The sequence below is a fragment of the Sciurus carolinensis genome, chromosome 2 (assembly GCF_902686445.1).
Source record: "Sciurus carolinensis chromosome 2, mSciCar1.2, whole genome shotgun sequence".
NCBI lineage: Eukaryota > Metazoa > Chordata > Mammalia > Rodentia > Sciuridae > Sciurus > Sciurus carolinensis.
Window position 1 is genome coordinate 7,729,545 of NC_062214.1, and position 24,060 is coordinate 7,753,604.

General features: G+C 43.6%; 1 protein-coding gene across 3 annotated transcripts; it reads right to left on the reverse strand.

Moving 5' to 3' along the window:
* Positions 1 to 669: 669 nt before the first annotated feature.
* On the reverse strand, positions 670 to 16,573 carry Pfdn4 (prefoldin subunit 4). 3 transcript variants are annotated; one of them, XM_047540782.1, is made up of 4 exons: positions 16,385 to 16,573; positions 4,787 to 4,894; positions 3,844 to 3,984; positions 670 to 1,065 (listed from the first exon to the last, which is right to left on the reverse strand). In XM_047540782.1, exons 1-4 carry the CDS (start codon positions 16,406 to 16,408, stop codon positions 934 to 936), a joined length of 405 nt encoding a protein of 134 aa, XP_047396738.1. In that variant the 5' UTR covers positions 16,409 to 16,573; the 3' UTR covers positions 670 to 933. The 3 variants fall into 3 exon arrangements, with proteins under 3 accessions (XP_047396738.1, XP_047396739.1, XP_047396737.1); XM_047540783.1 differs by lacking the exon at positions 16,385 to 16,573 and adding an exon at positions 15,772 to 16,082; XM_047540781.1 differs by lacking the exon at positions 16,385 to 16,573 and adding an exon at positions 14,391 to 14,456.
* Between the last annotated feature and the right edge of the window lie 7,487 nt (positions 16,574 to 24,060).

A 24,060-nucleotide genomic window follows, 5' to 3' on the forward strand; every position in this document is an offset into this window, starting at 1 on the left:
CTATAGTCCCTGACAAGTACAGGGAAATTTGGTAATCAATGGGCTCCGAGATCCTTGACATTCCTTTCTCCCGGGGGCAGTCTCCCGACTTCCAGAGGAAGATGGCTTTCATGGCTCCATTTCCTCTATTTGACCGGATCCCCTATTTCTACACTACCCCCCTGTCCCCAGTCCTGGCTTCATTTATATGAAGATTGACATGGCCAGGTGACAAATGACAGTGGTACATGCCTATAATCCCAGCAGCTTGGGAGGCTGAGGCAGGGGGATCCCAAGTTCAAGGCCAGCCTCAGCAACTTAGTGAGGCCCTGTCTTAAAATAAAAAATAAAAAGGGCTGTGCCCGAGTTCAATCCCCAGGATCAAAAAAAAGCTTGACATGCCTCAACATGTCTGGAGACTACCCATTCATTTACGGGCATCTATGACAGTGATAGGTAAAAAATATATTCAACATTTGTTGAATATGTCTATTACATATATTTATATACACTTGTTTTCAGCAAATGACAAAGTTTTTGTTGTAAGCTGAGCAGGCACGTGCAAGACTGTACATCTTTTTGTGGTTTGCACCATCCTCACACAGCAACTGATACCAGACACAAAAACAGGACATGACTTAAATTTATGAATGAAACTGCAACAGGTATTCTAAATAATATAGAAGCATAGACGATTGCTTAACTGATTTTAATAACATGACGTAAAGCCCCTAAACTTGATATAACAGTTATGCAAAATACATAGATGAATACTGTATTTTTCAAAAATATAAAATAAATAAGCAAGACATGTGAACGTAGGCAAGTTTCCATTAAATAAATGAAAAATTTTAAGAGAAAGTTTTCCTTTCCATGTCATTTGAAGAAGGGAAATTATCATTTTAAACAATATTCAAGTTTATTAAACAAATAAAAAAAAGTATTATAAAATGTTTAACTTTCATCAGCTTCAAGGTTTATGTTGCTGCCAAATTTTGCATATAACTGAACTTTCAAATCTGCTAACACCCGCTGAATTGATTCCACTCTGGATTCTAAGGCGTCAATTTCTTCTTGCAAATTTTTCTGGGGGGAAAAAAAAAAAGTAAATTAATTCTATTCAGTTGGTTGGTTTCAGAGCATCTGTGTCTGAAATAATATTTGGAAAGAATTTCAGGTCAAGAACTTCCTAAACTTGGATAGGCATTAGCTGATAATTAGGTCTGAGACAAAAGTCTAATTCAGGCCCATACTTAATCACAGAATAAATCATGACTGTTTCTCAGTTTTTACTAGTCTAAAAACCGTCGCAGCTGAAAGAAAATTAATTCTTAAATTGCCATAACCTAATATAGGAAGAACCACATACAGACTTCTGTAAACAGTTTACCATGAACCTGCCTTCCGACACAGCCTGTCCCAACCCCCACAAAAGTAACTATGATGAAGAAATGATAAAAACACACAAAACCAACAAAAGTTAAGAATAACAGCCTCCGGTCAAAATCTGGCAGTTGTCATCATGAGGCCTCTGGAGCTAACTTTTGGAAGGTAGCAAGTCACAGCCATTTTGCCCACAAAGACGGCACACTCATTAACATGTTGGCATCAGGAACAAAGAACACTTAGTAGGGCAATGTTACTCTTTTAGAAGTCTAACCAGTGGTTCTCAACTATGGCCCTCTGGCGAGTATTGGGGTAAAAGCACCTGTAATTATTAAAAATACAAATTCTAGGGTCTCACCCCAGATCTCAAGAACCAGAACTTCCTTATGTTGGACCCAACATCAAGTATATATGTATATGAATTATTTATATATATATATATATATGAGTATTTTAGTTGTAGATGAACACAACACATTTATTTATCTTTATATGGTGCTGAGGATCAAACCCAGGGCCTCACATATGCTAAGCAAGCACTCTACCAGTGAGCTACAACCCCAGCCCCAACATGGATTTTTAACAAGTCCATGGGAGATTCTAATTCTAATGCCTGCTAAAAGTTTGAGAGCCACTAATACAAGACAAAAAAGAGAAATAGCCTAGGGACCATGCCCATAATTCCAGCCACCTGGGAGGTTGCAGCAGGAGTATCACAAGTTTGAGACCAGCCTTGGAACTTGGGGAGACCCGCTCAAAATAAAACGGACTGGGCTATAGCTCAGTGTTATGGTTTAGATATGAGGTGTCCCCAAAAGCTAACGTGAGACAATGCAAGAAGGTTCAGAGGACAAATGATTGGGTTGTAAGAGTCTTAACCCAATCAGTGATTTAATACCCTGACAGGGGTTCACTGTGTGGTAACTGAAGTGGTGGGTGTGGCTGGAGGAGGTGGGAACTGGGCATGGCTTGGAGTATATATTTGTATCTGGCGAGTGGAGTCTCTCTGCTTCCTGATGATGCCAGCTGCTTCCCTCTGCCACACTCTTCTGCCATGATGTTCAGCCTCATCTCAAGCCCTAAGGAATGGAGGCAGCCTTCTATGGACTGAGACCTCTGAAACCATGAGCTCTCAAATAAACCTTTCCTCCTCTCTAAGTGTGCTGGTCAGATCATTTAAGTTACAGCAGGGAAACAGCTAAAACACTCAGTGATAAAATGCCCCTGGATTTGATCCCCAGTAACACACACAAACACATGTGCAAACATAGAGAATCAGAAACAAGACATGTCCCTATTGGAAAAGATAAAATTTCTATATCAGAAAATCTAATCAGTAAAATAAGACTAGAAAATTATTTTAAAATTACAAGTCCAATCATATCACCCTTCCTTGAAACCCTCTGCTCTAGGACGGGGTGGGTAAATGGCAGCCCACAGGTCAAATCCAGCCTGAAACTCGGTCCTATACAGTCTCACTGGAGCACAGCCATACGAACCCATTTACCTATGTTGTTTCACAGGCTTATTGGGTATGGGTTTGATGCATGGGCAGTTTTGCTGTTTTAGACATTTGAATAAGGAAGATTATCTATTTAAGTAATATTCAAGTTAATAAAGGAAAAGTTAAGGAAATGTCTGAATGCCCTTGGCTTCTCACACAGGCACTCTGTGGCCGTCTTCTCATAGACAGCCAAGGTCGTGCGAAATAGTGAGTAACTGCACACAGTGCATCACGTGTCTCAAGCAGTGTTAAAGAATCCACACACTGACCCAGTAATTACATTTCTCTGATCATTTCCTCAAAACAATTTTCTAAAAGTAAACAAAGATTTATGTATAAGAATGCTCACTGTGACGTTACTATCACAAAATACTAGAGACAAGTTGATGTTAATAAAAGTGGTGAGCTAAATCAATGTCCAACTACACAGTATTAAAGATGACAGTAAACAAGCCATAGAAAATGACATAATTCTGCCTGAGCCCAAGAAGGTTCCCAAAGAACACGTGCTAGATAAATAACATTAAACAAAGCATGGAGCAAACTACACAGAGAATGAGGGGAAGAACGTGAAAGAAACCCATGAAAACATTCCCCATGGATGCTTATCTCAAATAGTGGGATTACAGGGAATTTTTCTTTTCTTCTTTATAATATGCTGTACTTTTTAAGTATTTTTAGTTAGAAAAAGATTGCAGCGTCAGAAGACCACTGTTTACATGTCTCTATGAATACACCCCATAACCTCTCTAAGCCTCTACTTCTCATTTCAAACTGGGACAAAAATGGATCATCACTAAGATTAAGTGAGATTATGCTGGCAAATCATTCAGAGCCTGCCTGGGACACTGTGACAAACCACTAGCCTAACTCGGAATCCACGACTTCCCTCCGCCCATGATCACACATTCTCTAAAGTAATGCAAGTCCTATCAAGAAGGAGACTTTATTGCCCAGGAAAGACTTCCACATACCTTTGCTTCCTCTAACATTTCCTGTGTTTCCTCTTGAGAATGGCTAATGAAAACATCCCCAATTTGATAAGGTATCATTAAGCAGTCATCATCTGCAAGCATGATGTCATCACAGGCATCTTCTAAATTTTGGAGTTGTTTCTATAAATGCAAAGTGAACACCAATGAAAACGTTTTCAAATTTCCCTGACAGAACTAAGAGCCAGGTTCAATATGGGGACACCAACTTTCTGAGGTGCCCTTTCACAAAGGTATCACCACACTAAAATAGACTAACTTCTCACCCTTAGATGACACTTCACATGGATCAGTTAGGAGCTAACACATTGTCCTCTGGATGTTTCCAGACAGCTGTCAGCACTGTAAGGGGACTGCCGGTATCTGTGATCGCTCCACATTTCTACTCTAACAATTTCCCACTGATGAAGCTTGCCTTCCCACAAGAACCAAACAAAAAACCAGGAAACAAACCTACCTTTCTCAGCCTTGCTTGGTGAGATGGGGTGAAAGAAAATAATAGTTTACTTTCCACCAATCAAATGCACAAGAACTGGGGAACATCTTGGGAAAGCTGCCAGAGAGGCTGGGGCACAGGCCTCCAGGACACGGGGCTGCAGCAGCTGTGGCTTGGGGCTCTGAGGTCTGCAGGGGCAGCCTCCTCACCACGGAGGCTGCTGGCTCTGGGGTCAGTGGAGAAAGAGCAGTTGCATCCCTGGTCAAGTTCTCTCAGACATAGTTCTAGAACCTGCTTCTGGACCCTCAGCCTAGACTCCAGGCCCTCACCAATTCTGCTCTCACATTCCTTAAAAAAATGACTTTCTACTTAGAGCACACTGTGTCATCAACGAGAGCCCCCAGAGACACACTTCACCGAGTTCAATTTTAAAAAGCCAGCATATAAACAACTTTTATTTTTCTGAAATAAGATAAAAATGTCCAATACCTTTTTTACTTCTATTTCTTCCTTTAGCTCTGTGATTCTACTCGTATTCCGGGCAAATTTGTTTATCTTCTGCTGATCTTCAAAAGTAACATTGACATCTTCTGCAGCCTGAAAAAAGTTTTTAATTTTTTGTAGAATTTTAATGGAGAAGTATTAGGTTAGCTGTTTGCACTAAAATAACTTAAACTATCCTAATGAGTCCAGAATCATAAAAGGTGTAGAATATCACAAATGCCTTAGTTAACTTTTGCCCCATGAGCTTAAGATTTGTTCATAAATCTGTAATTTTTTCTAACATCCTAGAAAATAATTCCTAAATTACACAGACATTCCATTATAAACAACAATTAGTAAATCAGAAAAAAGAAACAGCTAATCTTTGTCCAAGAGCAGAATTGCCCAAGGCAGAACATTCTTTCATCAAGATAACCCAGGGAGCAAAAAGTATCTGATCAAATAATGCTTATAAATGCCTCTTATTAGATTTTTTCCCCCATGCAGTTAAATCTTGTGTAAGCATGTTGTGAAGATCATAAATATGATAGAGTGTATAGTTTTTAGTCAAACCGGTATTCAGTGGTTATACTCCATACATAAAAAAATTATATTTATTATAATGTAAAGCTTGTTTACATGTTTTAATAAGGCACAAATCACTATAAAATGATAAACATTAAATGTTTATAGACACGTGGCTGCCGCCATTTTGAGACAACAGCCAGGCCCCGTACGACCCCTGGCTGGACTGACTGAGCCCCGTCTCCAGGATCCCTCAGCACAACTGATCACTCCCTGCCTCTCGGGACCTCACATCAACTTACTGCTCCCTGCTGCCAGGATCCCCAGACCAACTGACTGCGCCCTATCACCAGGACCCCAGACTGGCTGATTGCAACCGGCCCCCAAGATCCAACAACCACACCAAACACACCCGACCTCCAGGACCCCTGCCTGACCAAACGCATCCCGCCTCCAGGACCTCCTGCTGACCATGACCACACCCTGAGCTGCAGCTCCCCATTTGCCAACACATTTGGAAGCCAGAGCAGCCATCTTGGATAATCCTGGAAGCCGTAGCTCTGATCTTTAGGTGGAGTAAATCCCATCCTGAGATGCCTGCTGGAGGCTTGAAGCTCATTGTCAGGTACCTCTCATGCATCAGGCTACTGAACTCTGGGAGGTTTCATTACTATATGACTGTTATACTGTAGATTTTCTTTTTTCTCCTTATTGAAAAAATTTAAGTTTTTATTTCTTTACTTTTCTTGCTCTCTTTTCCTTTTACCTGTTCCCTCAAAGTCTTTTTCTCCCTTTTTTGCATGCTAACATCCAATTTCTTTTGATTACACTCTCACCCTTTCTATCATCTAGAACTTCTGTATATTCTTTTCTTAACCCATTAACAGCCACATTCTACATCCCTCTGCATCCTCTTTGTCCTCCATTTGAAACTGCAGACCTTATTGCAAATCTGTTTGTTTTACTGAAGATAATATTTGAACTCATTCTGTTTATTATAACAATTTTGTTATTGTCCTCATAGGGGCTATTTGGTCTAGGATTGCATAGTGTCTGAATTGGGCACTGCTAATATTGATCTCCCCTTAAAGAAAGGGTTTTGGAAACCTATAGGGCCACTATAAGCCTATAGGGGGAAATCTGCAATACCCCATATCTGCACTGCTAGCGGGGAAGATACATGAACAACATGAAAAAAACAAGGGAAGAAAATGATCCAAACAAATCTAGATTCTATAGTAAGAGAATCCAATGACAGTATGTTAGAAGAAATGTCAGAAAAGAACTTCAGATTATACATGATTAAGATGATTCGCGAAGCAAAGGATGAGATGAGAGCGAATGAAGGCAATGAATGATAATACCAATAAGCTGAAAGAGCACCTGCAGGAAGTAAAAGATCATTTCAACAAAGAGATAGAGATTCTCAAAAAAAAAAAAAAAAAAAAAAAATTTGGAAATCCTTGAAATGAAGGAAACAATAAACCAAATAAAAAACTCAATGGAAAGCATCACCAAAAGACTAGACCACTTGGAAGACAGAACCTCAGACAATGAAGACAAAATATTTAATCTTGAAAATAAAGTTGCCCAAACAGAGAAGATGGTAAGAAATCATGAACAGAATCTCCAAGAACTATGGGACATCATGAAAAGACCAAATTTAAGAATTATTGGGATTGAGGAAGGCACAGAGACACAAACCAAAGGAATCAACAACCTATTCAAAGAAATAATATCAGAAAATTTCCCAAACCTGAAGAATGAAATGGAAAATCAAATACAAGAGGCTTACAGAACAACAAATGCACAAAATCACAACAGATTCACACCAAGGCACATTATAATGAAAATGCCTAACATTCAAAATAAAGATAGGATTTTGAAGGCCGTGAGAGAAAAGCATCAGATTACATATAGGGGGAAATCAATATGGATAGCAGTCAACTTTTCAACCCAGACTCTAAAAGCTAGAAGGGCCTGGAACAATGTATTTCAAGCTCTGAAAGAATACGGTTGCCAACCAAGAATCCTATACCCAGCAAAACTAACCTTCAGATTTGAAGATGAAATAAAATCCTTCCATGATAAACAAAAGTTAAAAGAATTTACAAATAGAAAGCCTGCGCTACAGAATGTTCTCAACAAAATATTCCACGAGGAGGAAATGAAAAACAACAATGGAGGTCAGCAAAGGGAGGAACTACCTTAGAGAAAAACCACTCAAAGGAGAAACCAAGTCAACTTAAAAACCAAAAATAAGCCAAATGACTGGGAATACAAATCATATCTCAATCATAACCCTGAACATTAATGGCCTAAACTCATCAATCAAAAGACACAGACTGGCAGAATGCATTAAAAGAAAGACCCAACAATATGCTGCCTGCAAGAGACTCATTTCATAGAAAAAGACATCCACAGACTAAAGGTGAAAGGATGGGAAAAAACCTACCACGCACATGGACTCAGTAAAAAAGCGGGGGTTTCCATCCTGATATCAGATAAAGTGGATTTCAAGCCAAAGTTAGTCAGGAGGGATAAAGAAGGACATTTCATACTGCTTAAGGGAGTCATAAATCAGGAAGACATAACGATAGTAAATATTTATGCCCCAAACAATGGTGCATTCCTGTACATCAAACAAATCCTTCTCAATTTCAGGAATCACATAGTCCACAACACAATATTTCTGGGTGACTTTAATGCACCGCTGTCACCACTAGGTAGATCTTCCAACCAAAAAACCAACCAAAGAAACCATAGAACTCAATAACACAATCAATAACCTAGACTTAATAGACATATATAGAATATTCCATCCATCAACGAGCGGATTCACTTTCTTCTCAGCAGCACACGGAACCTTCTCGAAAATAGACCATATGTTATGCCACAAAGCAGCCCTTAGGAAATGCAAAAAGATAGAGATACTGCCTTGTGTTCTATCAGATCATAATGGACTGAGAGTAGAAATCAATGACAAAATAAAAACAGAAATTACTCCAACATCTGGAGACTAAATAATATGCTATTAAATGAAACATGGATAACGAAAGAGATCAGGGAGGAGATAAAAAAAATTCTCAGAGGTCAATGAGAACGACAATACAACATATCAAAATCTCTGGGACACTATGAAAGCTGTACTGAGAGGAAAATTCATTGCATGGAGCGCAGTCCAGAAAAGAATGAAAAGTCAACAACTAAATGACCTAACATTGCCGCTCAAAGCCCTAGAAAAAGAAGAACAGAATAACAGCAAAAGTACTAGAAGACAGGAAATAATTAAAATCAGAGCTGAAATCAATGAAATTGAAACAAAAGAAACAATTCAAAATATTGACAAAACTAAAAGTTGGTTCTTTGAAAAAGTAAAAAAAGTTGGTTCTTTGTTGGTGTGTTCTTAGCCACACTAACAAAGAGAAGGAGAGAGAAGACTCAAATTACTAAAATTCGTGATGAAAAAGGAAATATCACGACAGACACCACTGAGATACAGAACATAATGAGAAGCTACTTTGAAAATCTGTATTCAGATAGATACTACCAAAGACATTGACAAATTTCTAGAGAAATATGCTCCTCCCAAACTGAACCAGGAGGACATACACGATTTAAACAGATCAATATCAAGCAATGAAATAGAAGAAGTCATTAAAAATCTACCATCCAAGAAAAGCCCAGGACCAGACAGATTCTCAGCTGAGTTCTACAAGACCTTCAAAGATCTCATTCCAATACTTCTCAAAGTATTCCAGGAAATAGAAAAGGATGGTACCCTACCAAACTCATTCTATGAAGCTAATATCACCCTCACACCCAAACCAGGCAAAGACACATCAAGGAAAGAAAATTTTAGACCAATATCCTTGATGAATATAGATGCAAAGATCCTTAACAAAATATTGGCAAACCATATCCAAAAACATTTTAAGAAAATCGTGCACCACAATCAAGTGGGGTTCATCCCTGGAATGCAAGGATGGTTTAACATCTGTAAATCAATAAAAGTAATCCATCATGTCAATAGACTTAAGGATAAGAATCATATGGTTATTTCAATTGACGCAGAAAAAGCGTTCGACAAAATACAACACCCCTTCATGCTCAAAACACTAGAAAAAATAGGGATAGTAGGAACATACCTGAACATTGTAAAGGCTATTTATGCTAAGCCCATGGCCAACATCATTCTTAATGGAGAAAAACTGAAACCATTCCATTTAAAACAAGACAGGGATGTCCTCTTTCACCACTTGTATTCAACATTGTTCTCGAAACTCTAGCCAGAGCAATTAGGCAGACCAAAGAAATTAAAGGGATACGAATAGGAAAAGAGAAACTTAAGCTGTCACTATTCGCTGATGACATGACTGTATATTTAGAGGATCCAAAAAACTCTTCCAGAAAACTTCTAGACCTCATCAATGAATTCAGCAAAATAGCAGGCTATAAAATCAACACGCGTAAATCTAAAGCATTTTTATACGCAAGCGATGAAACAGTTGAAAGGGAAAAGAGGAAAACAAGTCCATTTGCAATAGCCTCAAAAAAGATAAAATACTTGGGAATCAATCTAACCAAAGAAGTAAAGATCTCTACAATGAAAACTACAAAACATTGAAGAAAGAAATTGAGGAAGACCTTAGAAGATGGAAAGATCTCCCATGTTCTTGGATAGGAAGAATTAATATTGTCAAAATGGCCATACTACCAAAAGTGCTATACAGATTCAATGCAATTCCAATTAAAATCCCAATGACGGACCTTACAGAAATAGAGCAAGCAATCATGAAATTCATCTGGAAGAATAAGAAACCCAGAATAGCTAAAGCAATCCTTAACAGGAAGAATGAAACAGGGGGTATCGCAATACCAGAACTTCAATTATACTACAAAGCAATAGTAACAAAAATGGCATGGTACTGGCACCAAAATAGACAGGCAGATCAATGGTACAGAATAGAGGACATGGACACAAACCCAAATAAATACAATTTTCTCATACTAGACAAAGGGGCCAAAAATATGCAATGGAGAAAAGATAGCCTCTTCAACATATGGTGCTGGGAAAACTGGAAATCCATATGCAACAGATTGAAACTAAACCCCTATCTCTCACCCTGCACAAAAATCAACTCACAATGGATCATGGACCTTGAAATCAGACCAGAGACCCTGCATCTTACAGAAGAAAAAGTAGGTCCAAATGTTCAACATGTCGGCATAGGATCAGACTTCCTTAACAGGACTCCCATAGCACAAGAAATAAAAGCAAGAATCAATAACTGGGATAGATTCAAACTAAAGAGCTTTCTCTCAGCAAAGGAAACTATCAGCAATGGGAAGAGAGAACCTACAGAGTGGGAGAATATCTTTGCCACTCATACTTCAGATAGAGCACTAATTTCCAGAATATATAAAGAACTCAAAGAACTCTACATCAAGAATACAAATAACTCAGTCAACAAATGGGCTAAGGATATGAACAGACACTTCACAGAAGATCTACAAGCAATCAACAAACATAAGAAAAAATGTTCACCATCCCTAGTAATAAGAGAAATGCAAATCAAAACTACACTAAGATTCCATCTCACCCCAATTAGAATAGCGATTACCAAAAACACAAGCAACAATAGGTGTTGGAGAGGATGTGGGGAAAAAGGTACACTCATACATTGCTGGTGGGGCTGCAAATTAGTGCAGCCAATCTGGAAAGCAGTGTGGGGATTCCTCAGAAAACTTGGAATGGACCCACCATTTGACCCAGCTATCCCACTCCTCAGCCTATACCCAAAGGACTTAAAATCAGCATACTACAGAGATACAGCCACGTCAATGTTCATAGCTGCTCAATTCACAATAGCCAGACTGTGGAATCAACCTAGATGCCCTTCAGTTGATGAATGGATAAAGAAACTGTGGTATATATGTATGTATATATATATATATATATATATATATATATATATATATATATACACAATGGAATATTACTCAGCTATAAAGAATAATAAAATTATGGCATTTGCAGGCAAATGGATGAAATTAGAGAATATCATGCTAAGTGAGATAAGCCAATCTCAAAAACCCAAAAGGCGAATGATCTCACTGATAAGCGGATGATGACACATAATGGGGGGTGGGAGGGGGGCAAGAATGGAGGAAGGAAGGACTGTATAGAGGGAAAAGAGGGGTGGGAGGGGTGGGGGGGAAGGAAAAAATAACAGAGTGAATCAAACCTCATTACCCTATATGAATGTATGATTGCGCAAATGGTATGCTGTTGCTCCATGTACAAACAGAAACAACATGTATCCCATTTGTTTACAATAAAAATAAATTTAAAAAAAAGAAAAAAATAAATTAAAGTTTATAAAATGATGAAAATCCACAAGATTAATATTAAAAAATTTAGCATGTAATGTGATTAAAACTGCACATAAAGAACGCCTGCATGATATAAAGCATGAAGTCCTAGAGCTAACAGCTAACACTGACAGACCTGTACTATACACCAAGAACTTTCTAAGCATTTGCTCATCTGTACTAATTCCCCCACCAGTCTCAATAAGGGGATCATGCTGCTATTTTACAGGTGGAAAAAGTGTGGCAGAGTTTAAATAATTTGCCCAAAGGCATACAGGCAGCAAAGAAAGGAGCCAGATTTCAACTTGGCCCCAAGAGTTCACAGCCAGGTCTGTGAGTTCTAAGAAATGGAATGTAAAAATGTACACGTGTGTACATGTGCCCATGAGTTTGTTCATCCTTAGAAATAGTAGCAGTAAGTTCCTGGATTTCATCAGGTTCTCAAGTGGGTTCTACATATTAAAATAAATAAATAAATAAAATTAAATACCAGACTCTCCTTAGGGCTTCCCTCATTTATAAAACAGGTACTCTTATTATAAAAGACTAAAGATGTATGGTATAAAAATAGTTGTTACTGAAGCTACATTATCTATTAACACACATAATTTATCATAACTATATAATAAATGCAGCTCCAATAAGGATTACCAGCTTTTTTGCCAATGATAGAAATGAGTTCACAATATCCACACTCCATCCTTTACCTTGTCTCTTATGACCCGTGACATAAGATATACGGACTTTTTTTTCTCCAGTACTTCAAAGTCAACCTGTAGTCTCAAGCAAGACATCTCAGTAGCCAGAATATAAAGGTAGACACCGGAAGTGAGCCCTCCCTTTCATTAGGATGTTCCCAATAAGCCATTTCACATGCATAGGGCCTATCACCAGACCCAAAGCTTGTCCTGAAAAGTCCCTTAGGTCATGATATGCTAGCTTTGAGTGTTCAATCCCACATGATGTTTATGAAGTTGGGAAACAGAGAGCTACACTAAAGAAGCCACAGGAACACCTGTATGCAGGTATCTTGGCATTCAAGTAATTCTGCCCATATAAGAACTACTGATTCCCTGAGGGAAGAGAAAATGGAGAATTCTAGAGCTCCTCCTTGCCTGCAAAGTTTATGCCATTTTAGTTAAATACTAAGCTCCAAAAACTCTCAGCATGTATTTAGAGCTGTGTTTACTATCATGAGGATTTTAAAGGGTAATTCATGTAAAAGTACTTAGGAGAGTTGCCTGACACAAGTAAAACTAATTGTTTCTGAATTTGAATCTAAACCATGCTGGATCAGACTCAAATATACAGGTGCACGTGGGCTTCGGAACACTTAAGAAAGTGAAAGTGCCACAGAGAACTTGGCTACCGCTCTTTCCTGCTGCAGCCCCACCAAAGGGTAACCACCAGCAAGCAACTGGACCCTGTGCCCAACTCCTAGCAGGGGCTCTCCCACCAGGGTTCAGGCCTGCAACTGGTGTGAGTCAAAAGGGTACCACTGCTCCTGCACCCTGTCCTGTGGGGTGGTTCACAGCAGGGGTAAGTCACCACCTTCAATGGCCAAGAGCAGTGGCTTCTGTTTGTATACTGCTATTCTAGAATGCTTCTGTTTCCTGAACCTGCATTTTGGCAGAAAGGGCAATTCTTTTTTTGAGTTCCAGGGACTGAACCCATGGGTGCTTAACCATTGAACCACACTCCAGTCCATTTTTATTTTTTATTCGAAGACAGGGTCTCAGGTTGCTGAGGCTGGCTTTGAACTCATGACCCTCCTGCCTCAGCCTCCCAAGCTGCTGGGATTATAGGAGTGTGCCACTGTGCCGGGCTCAGAGAATAATTCTTAATTCAGGGTTCACAAACATTGAGAGGTTGATCTACTCCCTGAAACTGCATGCATAAAATGTGCGCACTTCTTGCAAGTGGTCTTGGTAGCTTTCACAGATTTTCAAAGGGATCCACAATCCCAAAAGGTCAGGAACACCTTCCTTCAGAGAAGCCGGCAGTAGTCACTGCTAGTGTTGCTATTTTCTGGTATGCAAAGCAGCAGAGTGGTGGAAAGTCACAGTAGACGCCCATCTACCCAAGCAGGAACTTTAGGTAAATTACTCAATTCTCTGGCACCACCTCAGATTTGTCATCTTTTAAATGAGAGGCTAGTTCTCCTTACAGTGGTGATCAAATGAGTACTGAGCACAGGGACAGAGGATGCAGTCACTGTTCAATAAATGATAGCTAAGCACTTTACCTCCTGAATACTGTTTATCCAGACTCACTACAAAGAAGAGATGCAGACGTAGAAGAAAATTCTGCTGGGCCTATGAGAAATATGACTGCCCAGGATTCTAGGGAAAATTAAAATTCCCTGGGCTTCCCCGAGAATTGCCATCTTAGGGGATTCTAGGAGGAAGTGAACCTGGTCCGGCATGCCCTACACCGAGTTTGAGGACTGACAGCTGGGTCCCCAGAAGGAAACTGGCCAGTTTCAGTCTGCTTATTTTTATTTTTTTAAAAGTATCTACCAAGCCTCTGATTTCGCTTTGGATTTTTATTCACCTTTCAAGCACACAGTCACGCATTAGGCAATTATTTAGTGTTTCTTATGTGCCAGGCACTGTGACAAGAGCCTCAACCCCACCCTCATAACACCTGCCAACTTTCATTCTGGGCGTGGGCAGGTGGGAAAAGACAAGATGAACAAGATGATGCTCACTGGTGACGCACAAGATGGTGACGATGAACAGTTTAGGGTGGACGTCTTCATCGTCTGCATGTTTCACTGCTTGCTCTGATCTCCCCAATTCTAGCCTTCACCTCGAAAGCCCTTTCCCTTCATAGCTCCCACTAGAGTTGGAAAGTTCAGCTTCCCGTGTGACCCACCTCTCCCCAAGGGCGTGAGTTCCACCCTGCTATGAGACAAGGGGATGAGAACTTCATTATTGCCCACATGGTTATCTACATCATTTAAAATTGACGCTGTGTCATATCACACACTCAAAAAAAATATTCGATGAATGAAAGGGGGAAAAGGTTGATAATCTGCCCACGGTTCAAATCATTCTTCCTCCACTTCCTCAAAATTCACAGTCTCTGCACTGGTTTCCACATCAGTACAACAGGGTGAACCACAACCAGTGTCTTCCAAGGAATTAAAGGCCTGACCAGGGAGGACCCAACTTAACAAAACAAAGGGGAAGGGAACCTCCTAGTTTTGTACCTGCCTGAATCTCAGGGGTCCCAGACCTTACTCTGTTCCTACACAAGAATTTATAAGTGACAGACCACAGGGTGAGCAATGCATCCTGACTCCCAGGTTTAGCTCTCCCTCAATCTTGGGCAAGTGGGCATGGCTGGTCAGCCCACAGCATGCACAGGAGGCATAGACTACATGGTACTAGACAGCAGGAGAGCAAAGAAGCACATTTTAAAAGTGGTTTTAAAAGGGGAATGAAAACAAATCCCTTCAACTAGGGGATTCTCATCAGAGACGCGCTTCACAGTTAAAAAGATTCTGGAATAAGAAAATGTTTATAAATCCTAGCTTTTGCCTCTGTACTTCCATTTCCTCATCTGCGAAATAGGGATAAAAACAGTATCTTCCAACAGTAGTGAACCAAAATAAATAAATGCAATGTGCTGAGAACTGTGCCTAGCACACAACAAAGCATCAATGTTTATTAGCCATTATTACTCCCCCTCTCTCCCACCCCAATTTCCTTTTCCTCCTATCTAGATATCTGTAAGCACCTAGGAAGACTTGCGGGCTATAAATCCCAAATGGAAGTTTAGCTTGCTTTCCAGTAAAAAAAAAAAAAAAAGTGTGATGAAATGTCACACTGTGCCCTGTAAAATACGCACAATACCCTGTATAATTTTTAAATAAAATACATATTTAGAAGATGGGCTGTGGGGAAACAAAACGACCGAGTCTGAGTCTGAGCTCCAGCTCTGCTTTGGAGCAGTAGGGTCACCCCGCGAGTACCACCTGCTCTGCGTCCAGGTGTCCCCATCCTAAGTCGCACGAGGAACGCAGATGACAGATGCGCTGCCGCTGGGCCCCAACACCCCATCCTCAATAGACCCTATGACTTCACCCTGCAGGGCGCAGGTCCACGGTGCACAGACAGCTCTGCTCTCCCGCTCCCGGGGCTCGGGTGGTCCACCGTACACTGCCCGCTCTGCTCTCCGGTTCCCGGGGCTCGGGTGGTCCACCGTACACTGCCCGCTCTGCTCTCCCGCTCCCGGGGCTCGGGCGGCCCACCGTACACTGCCCGCTCTGCTCTCCTGCTCCCGGGGCTCGGGCGGCCCACCGTACACTGCCCGCTCTGCTCTCCGGTTCCCGGGGCTCGGGCCGTCCACGGTGCACGGCCCGCTCTGCTCTCCCGCGCCCGGGCCCCGCGCCTGCCTCGCCCGGCCTCCGCTTCCCCGCGGGCACACGGCCCCCGCACCCGCCCCCCGCACCCGCCCGAGGCCTGCGGAGCCCACCGCGGGCACGCGCACACCCGCCGCAACCAACGGGCCTCGGGCTTCCCGCGCCCGGAGCCAGGTCGGGCCGCGGTCCCCGGGCGGAGGCGGCCCAGGGCTCCGAGGGTCCCGGCCGGCGGCCCAGGTGCCCCGGGCACCCCCAGGTCCGAGCCCTGAGCGGCGCCCCGCGCCCCGGCCCGCCCCGGCCGCGCCGACCGCCCTCCGCCCCAGCGCCGCACTCACCGCCTTCTTCATGGTGGCCGCCATCTTGGGGCCGCACCACCCGGCGCGGCGGGGAGCGCGGCCGAGGCGCGAGTCTCCCCGCGCCCGCGCTCGCTCGCTGCCGGCCCGGAGCGCGGCCTGAAATAGGAGGCCGTTTCCACATTCCTTCCTATAGGATCCCTGACCCACAACTCCCCACAGCTGGGGCTCAGGGCGAGAAGCACCCTGGAAGGACTTGGTACATGCCAATTAAAGGGCCAGGCGACGCCCTGTGGGCTGACATGAACGGGGGCGTGGCGCACGGCCGCGCACGCCGGCTGCGGGCAGCAGGGGGCGCGCGGGACAGGGTCGCCGGGCCGTGCAGGTTCCTGCTCATCACCTAAAAAGGAGCTGGGGACCATCGGCCTTGGCGAGAGGGAAATCCAGAGGGCGCAGAGGAGGCGGCGCCCCTGTAATTTATTCAGCAATACCGGCGAACAGTTCCTGCACCCTCACACTTGTGCCTCCGATTCGTTGTTGTGTTCTCAGTTCAGCCCGATGCTTCTGAAATTCCTCTGCCCAGAATTCGAGCTTTCAAGACAGGAACTGCTGCCGGCTCGGCGTTACTACCACCTCCCTCTATGGCTACTATTAGTGCTGTCTTTTTAGATGGCAGCATCCATTTCGAATGTGTAGAGACTGCAAAGTGTCCTGGGGAGAAGGGTGACAGTGGTCAGAAGCCAGCCTAGCTGGGTCTTTGAGAGCAGAGCCAAAGCAAAGGCTTAGATGCTGCTGCTTCGTTATGGAGTGCAGTCGCGGGAAGCAGAAGGCTGGGCAGGCGCTCAGGGAAGGCAGAACAGCCAACAGCACCACGCTGGACTCAAGCACAGTCAGTGACTTTGTCTTTGGGGACTGTCCTCTAAAAGGTCGTTTTATGCATGACTCAGGAAGGTCCAGTCAGGGAAAATGGGGAACACTCTCACTTCCCTCCTCCCATTCCAAGACTGGCCCCTTCCATCTGAATAGGTTACTCACCCATGGCTGATCCCATAGCCTGACCTCAGCAGCAAACAGGGACACCTTGGGTAGAAGTGGAAGGTGTAAGGCTCTAAGCACAAAACTTAAGGAATAAGGAACTGTCCCAGTAAAGAGGTGTCTGGAGAAGGGTCAGAGAGGTTTCCAGAGACAAGGGGGAGCTCTACTCAGTCCAGAAAAGAATCTCAACACAGTGGCATAGACAGATTTATTTAGGAAAGTAGATACACATGCACATTCAAGGGAGATGCAAAAACGTGACAATCTCAATAGAGAGAAGCTTTGGGGATAAAGCAAGGAATACATATTGAAGAGTGAGAGATGTGTTCAGGAGTTCCTGGCTCTTCTTTTAAAAGAATCTTGGTGAGGGGTGGGTGTGGGAAGCCATGTGGGACTGATATCTGCTGGTGATCTCAAGATGGTTTTTGGTGATCCGGTCATTCTCCTTAGATGATGTGGTCTTCATTATCTGATGGGTAGACAGCACTGGAACGTCCCCTAAATTATAGGATTATTAAAATATCATCTTTATTTTACATAATTTAGTGGGAGTAGTTAATTTATGTGCTCAGGTAGAGTTACACATTTTCCAGGAATTTGGGATTAACTAACCTGGGAAAGATACTGGCGACACGACTTGGAAAAGTTTACAGAACTTCTAAACTAAAATTTGATTTCCGTGTCCTTCCTTTAGGTCTCCTTTCTACCTCTTATTTCTTCTGTGCTACGTCAGAGCAGCTCTGTTGGGCCTGCACATCTGAAGCTGGCCCTGGCCCATGTGCAGCCGTCCACTGCAGGAGCCTCTGGAGTATAGCAGGTGGCCAGAGATAGGAGGGCAAAGGTAGGAGGAACCTAAAGGATCTAAAGCGACACAACATAAGAATTGACTAATACAGAGGCCCATAAAAGCAGACTCAGAAATTCAGATTATGGTGTACTGAAGGGTGATTGACAGTTTCCTTTAGGCATTTACAATTACACTGGGCCAGAGGCTAACACTTGTGCCACTGAGGAGTACTGAGATGGACAGGCTTGTCCATCCCCGGATTGCTTACCTTAATGCTCTTGTCCCTCCTTAAATCTTTCTCAAGCCAAGAAATGGCGCCAGAAAGTGCCTGGGTTCAGGGACAGAAGGGCTGAGGGTGGCTTATGTAATAGGGGTCACTGTCTCATGTAAGAAGTGATATGGGTTAGGGGATGGCTGGGCTCCATCAGCAGCTCAAAGAAGTCACAGCTTTCATCAGACGTTCACTTTTTGGCCTTCCCTCATCATCACAAGATGGTGGGTGCTTCTCCAAGCACAGGTCTTCACACAGGCATCCAAGGGTGGAGAGAAGGGAGCAGAGCGTGCCTTTCTGTTGTGCCCACTTTCAGTCTCTCTTTCTGCTCTCTCTCTCTCTCTCCCTCTCTCTCCCTCCCTTCCCCTCACCCTCTTCCCCAGTAGACAGCTCCAACCCCCTGCCCACTATGTCTGTCTTATCTTCTCAATTACTGGCCACAGTGATGGGATTCCGGGGTACCTTACACAATTGTGATTGTTTTTAATTCCTAAATACAGCTGCTGAAACACAACTGGGCTTCTGCAAAGCAAGGCAAGGAAGAAAGGCATCAGCTGCTGGGTCTCCCACCAGCGTTGTCTTGCACATGCCCGTCCGGCCATCAGGTGGCAGCGGCTCACTGGGATGCATCTGACGGGAGCTGTGCAGAGTCTGGACACAGGGTGGTGCCATTCCATGCGGACAGAGGATGAGCGCTGATCCCAGCAGCTGTTGTGCTACTTGGCTCCCTCTGGAGACCTGGCTCCCTGTGCTTCAGAGCATCTCCTCTGTTTCCCACCATCACTGTCCCCCCACCTCCAGCCCTTGGCATGTTTTGAGCTAATGTCTCTCCCAGCAGGGAAACCAGTCCTGCAAGCCCATGGCCAGGGGACTTCATGCTTTCTGCTTAAAATCCTTTCCTTTCCTGATAGTAAGCATTGCCAACCTTTGATTCTGGTTCTTTCTCCAGCTGGAAACTGTCCCTAGCTGTTGGGGACAGCCAAAAGAAGAAGGGAGAAGCAGAAGCTAGGAGAACTGCAGGTCAGTGGGTAGAATCACTAGTGACCACTTGTAAACACATTCCCACCAGGAGTGTAGATGTTCTCTTATGCCTGGTTAAACACTGGCCACCCACTGACTGGATCCAGCATATGCCTTATGTGACCCACTCAGTATTTTTCTTTAATTTTACCCATCTTTGAAAGTTGGTCAAATTGACTCAACAATATCAGATTTTTAGTTTTGCTTGAGTTTATGAAAGTCAGAGGCCTGGGGACACGGCCTGTGTTCCTGCGTGGTGGCAGCTGCTGGTGCTCCCCAACATGGCCAATTTAGCTAGTGTTCCCTCTCCAGGACCCGGTGGAGCCCCACTTGCTGCACAGGTATGTGAACTTGTAACCCCCAGCGACTGTTCTAACACACCTACCTCAGGGGGGTTGTGCGTGCATTTATTTTTTTTAAATTTGTAGCATGCTGAATGCAACTGAGAATAAATTGGTCAAGGCTCTTGGCATTGTGGAGCTTAGGATTGATGAATCATATCACCCAGATCACAGCACCTGAAGCTGCCGCCCTGGGACCAAAATCGGGAGGAAGAGCTTGTATCTGGCTGCAAGGGTCAACAAAGACTCTGGACTCAGTGACTGTTGACTGGACCAAGAAGGACAGGTGTCAGGCACTGGGATTGCTGCAGTGGAAACAACAGACAGAATCCCCTGTGTGCACACAGCCTGCATTCTAGCTAGGAGACAGACTGTAACCAAAATAAGCATGAGAATTATCCAGCATTCAGAAAGTGTTATTGGTACAAATGTGACTCATCACTCCAACAAGGACACATAAGATAATAATGAAAGCCTAGGTGACAGCCAGCATGGGAACTCAAGGAGGGAAAAAGGAGGACAGAAGCCGTCAGTACAGTGACCAGAAAATTGAGAGGAAAAATCAAAACCCGCTGGAATTGATGGCTGAGCTACAAAATTGTCCAGACACCTCCCAGCGTAATTCAGATTCCATCCCAAAGCAGTAATGAATCATCGCGTCATTCCATAGCCCTGTGTGTGGCAGGGAACCTCCTCCAATCTGTAGCCTCTACTCAGGTTCCTGGTTCTAAGACTTGAAGGGAACCCTTGAGAGGACTCCTCAGGGGTAAACCCCCTCTGCTAGGAGTAATTCTGTTCAGTGCCTGGAGGGGGCGCTCAAGGTTCATGGCAATGATGAAACATTCAAGTCCACCTTCTAGATTCATGGCAATGAGGCATTCAAGTCCACCTTCATCTTTTGTACTTCTTTTGAACTTTCTTGTTATGCTGGGAAATGTCAAGTTGCGTTTACACTGGGCTCAACAATTTTGTGTAAATGATTTTGCCATGACCGTGTCTGAAAGACTTTGTGTCTTCTCTCTGCACTTAGGGTACAACTTAATTTCTTACTCTCTGACCTTGTTTCATGCCACCTGTCCCCTCCCTGGGCCTCTATTCCATGAATGCTGTGTGCTTTCTCCTGCCTCAGGGCCTTTGCTCTTGCTTTTCCTGTGGCTCATGGTATCTTTTCTCCTGTTACTCATCCAGCTAAAGTCTACTCATCCTGAAGACTCAGCCTCATGTCAGTCTGTCAAGGAAGCTGCTGTGGTCTGACTGTGTCCCCCAAATCCAAATGTTGAAACTTAATCGCCAGCGTGATCTTAAGAGGTGAGGCCTTCGCGAACTGATGGGGTCTGAGGACAACAGCCTCCTGGACGGGATAAGGCCCTTATGAAAGGGCACAAGGAACAGGCTCCTTCTTGTCCACCTGTGCCATGTGAGGACACTGTTCCTCCCTTGGGAAGAGACAGAAGCAAGGCAGCATTTTGGAAGTAGAGGCCAGACTCCTCTCCAGACACAGGGCCTGCTGACTTCTTGCCTTGGATTTCCCAGGCTCCAGAGCTGTGAGGAATAAATTTCTATTTGCTTTTGAATTTCCTAGTCTTGGGTATTTTTGTTATAGTAGCACAGATGGACTAAGACAGAGGCTTTCCTTAAACACCCCCCACTCCCTAAACAACTTTATAGCCCTCCCTGGCACATTTCTTTTGGGGGGGGGGGTGCAGTAACTAGGAATTGAACCCAGGGGCGCTTAGCCACTAAGTTGCATCCCCAGCCCTTTTGATTTTTTATTTAGAGACAGGGTCTTGCTGTGTTGCTTAGAGCCTAACTAAGTTGCTAAGGCTGGCTTTGAACTTGTGATCCTCCTGCCTCAGCCTCCCAAGCCCCTGGGATTACAGGCATGAGTCACCAGGACCAGCCTACATTTCCTTTTGAACTCTGTCTCCCCTACTGAATTCAGAGCACCAAGGAACGTAGACTGTGTGTGTTCTCACGGTGGCACCAACAGGGAAGTCGGTACTTGACAAATATTAACTAATGAATCAATAAATGCATGAATGAATGAGTCACTGTGTGTTTAGGGATTTAACAGCAATATATAACACGAGATAGCCGCTGGTGAATTCATTCAGTCACAACGTGTGAGAGTCCATAAAGTGTTTACATTCACTTTTTTTTTTTTGCTAGATCTAGTATTATGTCATGCTGTGGCCCATTGCCTACGTGACCCATTTCTCTACCAGGTGACGCTATGACTCCAGAACCTGGCTTTTTATTTTTCTCTGCAACACCTTAGGAACCAGCTACACGCTGCAAAGCAAGATGACACAAAATCAAGAAAAACACTCTGTCTTTGGTTCAGAATATAATCATTCTTAATTTCACTTTTGCCTTTCAAAAAATACATTTTTCAAAGCCCTTGCACCTACATAGTGTTTTTAGACCTTTATAAAATAGGTCATTCAGTAGCCTGTTTATTTCAAAGGTACATGCTTCTAACAATTTTGATACTGAGAAAGGAGTCACTGCTTATTTATTATAAGTGGAAATTATAGAATCTCTTTGAGAGGAAATCCAAATTTCCTAGTGTGATGCATTCAACAAGAGTTTATGCAGAACCTAGAATGTACTTGGCACTAAGCCAGGCACAGCACAGGGAATCTGCTGATAGAAGGATCCGGTTTGCAGGGAAGCGGGCATCTTACCCGTCTGTGACTCCCTAATGTCTTTTGAATATTATTCTGTCCATTCAAGGAAATTTCTAGGCCACTATCTTACCTCTCCATTGAGAAGTCAGAACTCAACTACCTCAACCTCCTTTAAGGTAGGATCCAGGTTGAGCCTGGATTCAGCCCATCCGATTCACCAGGTGAGAGTTTCTCAAAGAACAATAAGGGACAGTGGCAGGACTATGGAGAATGGGTTCCTGGAGGGAAGGGCAGCCGGGCAGAGGACCTGGAGCAGCAGCAACAGAGGTGCCAGTGAAATCGCCCCGGCCTCAGGGACTCCGGCCAGAGGTGCTGAGATCTTCGCAGTCAGCTGTGCGGAAGGCGATTTTAGTGTCATCGGGAGAAACCGGCCTTCCCTGTGGGTCCCTCCTCCCCTGCCCTCACGGAAAGTCTACACATTTCCGCCTTGTTTTCCACACTCTCACGCGGAATCTGGCTAAAGGCCGTATTGCCACAGAGAACCCTGAAGAGATGGATCGATAGCAGAGAGCCGCTTGTCCCTGTATAGTCTACGTTTGGCCAAGACAATCAGGAAGGGAAAATGTGACAATATTCTTCAGGTTTTTGTGAGATGCTGACGAACACAGTTCAGAGGTGAAATTCTAACATCGGAAAAGTCACCTTTCCCTCTTCATTGTGGCACCCAGATGACAACTGCCTGTCAAGCTGATGCACATGCTCACGTGACTTGTGGGATACATTTATGGAAAACTGGCACAGAACAGGCTGAGGGTGGAGCCAAGTCAACAAGAACCTCCAAAGCCAATGCAGCCAGCTGGTGCCACCACGCAAGATCATAACCAGCCAGTGGTGTGACACTTGTCAGCATTAAAACCACAGCAAGAGGAAGAGAAGCGGGCTGGCAGCACAGGTTTCACCAGTCTTGGGGACTCAGCTCTTTGGAAACTGATTAACTTTTAGTGACAAAGAGGGGATGAGATGGAAGACAGCAGGGAGCCTTGGTCCCACAATGAATGCGTCTTTAGTCCTCATCGGACCTTCTGGCCCCGTCGCCATGGTCCCCCTGCTGCCGCCGTAGGAGACTGTCTCCATCGCTTTGGTTACGAGGACTGCTCATATGTTCTTATCTACGAGTACTTTTACTTTTCACTTACTACTGAGGGTTCAGTAGGCTCATGAAGACAACCTTGCTCTGAAGATGTTAATTCTAAAAAAGGAGTCACCCTCATCATGTGATAGAAATGCTATGAAGCGATCCTAAAGTAGAAAAAATAGATATTTTTTTTTATTTCAAAAGTGATCCCACTTTGTGTGTGAGGATTATACTTACCAAAAAAAAAAAGCTTTCTGTCCAAAGCAGTTCTGCCTATTATCTCACAGAGGTATGACTCATGACTGAAGGGAATTTCTGTTGGATTATTTTAAGTTTTGCTGTTTCCTAACTGCTAGGGCTGAGCTGCAAAGGCCTTCATTCAGTCTCTGAACCCCATGTAAACAGTCCCTGAGCATCTGATCATTCAAATGCCATTCCCCTGGGGCTCCAGGAAGGGGAGGCCTCCCTCCACTCACAAACTGAGTAACACTTTCCTTAG

Excerpts from the sequence above, each read along its gene's own strand:
- Pfdn4 (XM_047540781.1), bottom strand. The coding sequence starts at position 14,450 with ATGCAGACGATGAAGACGTCCACCCTAAACTGTTCATCGTCACCATCT. Across the intron at positions 4,895-14,390 it reads CACCATCTTGTGCGTCACCA|GCTGCAGAAGATGTCAATGT; the intron begins GTGAGCATCATC and ends AACTTTTTTCAG. Across the intron at positions 3,985-4,786 it reads AAGAAATAGAAGTAAAAAAG|AAACAACTCCAAAATTTAGA; the intron begins GTATTGGACATT and ends TTGCATTTATAG.